We start from the raw sequence: 932 nt of genomic DNA, 5'->3' as shown, positions 1-932 counted from the left end.
AAAAATTGATATATTGTCGTATTTAACGATTTAAAAAAAAAAAAAAAAAAAAAAGGCTTCCTTAAACCAAAAACATACACTAGTATCTATGAGATTTATTACCAGGTTAGTGATATGGCTGAATGACAACTTTATTCAGTTTCTGCATCCATTTAATTTTCTTTGCATAAATGCATTGCATTTTCTTGGTCTGTGTTATCGACGTTCTGAGGATGGAGAATGTTTCTTCTTCAACCTACAACTCTTGTTGACCAAGTTGCTACCCAATATAGAAACTGTCACACTTCTATGTCGCTAGTTTTGGTCTGAGTATTATATTTCCTCAGAACACTATCCTATTCATTTTATCTAATGAGCATTCTCCTAGCTGCTTTCTTGGGGAAGGGCTCAATAAAGGACTGGCAGGCTTAACTGTAAGTTAGTTAAAATTTCAATTTCACTATATATACTGGCATACAGTTTTATTTCAGCTTACAATTACATTTTTGTTGTTTTTTCTCCTGTACTTACTTTTAAAAAAAAGTTTTATTTAGGTTCCTGAATGGCATAAGATGATTGTACCCAAAAACTGTGCAGATCAAGATTTAAGAATTAAGATAGCGTGTCGCATGGATAAACCTCTAAATATGAAACACTGTGGGTAAGTTTTATTACAAACAAGATTTATAAAATTTCATGAAATATCCCAACTAAATATATTTCATAATATGTGTCTATTATACTTTTGCAATATGCTGTTCACAAATGTTTGTTTACCTTTTTAGTGTATAAAATGCTTAAAAAGTTACAGGTAAACATATACATACTTTTAATTATGTATGATATAATTATAATTATTGAATGAGGAGAAGATGGTTGGGGGTGCGGTCAATGAAAAACACAAATAAGTTCGATTAACTTATTTTAATGTGCCAACGTTTTGGCTAGAGTTT

General features: G+C 30.4%; 1 protein-coding gene across 1 annotated transcript in view; it reads left to right on the top strand.

The window, feature by feature from the left end:
• Cadps (calcium-dependent secretion activator 1) overlaps positions 1-932 on the top strand; it is a gene marked incomplete in the record, with an annotated part of 128,392 nt that overhangs the window by 57,980 nt on the left and 69,480 nt on the right. Inside the window, 1 exon segment of the mRNA XM_067046263.1 lies at positions 534-640. Coding sequence (XP_066902364.1) covers positions 534-640 — 107 coding nt within the window.

This window comes from Halyomorpha halys, unplaced genomic scaffold (assembly GCF_000696795.3).
Source record: "Halyomorpha halys isolate HHAL.00 unplaced genomic scaffold, Hhal_1.1 Scaffold778.1, whole genome shotgun sequence".
In the NCBI taxonomy this organism is placed as follows: Eukaryota; Metazoa; Arthropoda; class Insecta; order Hemiptera; family Pentatomidae; genus Halyomorpha; species Halyomorpha halys.
Note: the sequence above shows the minus strand (reverse complement) of the source record. Positions and strands in the feature narration are given on the sequence as shown.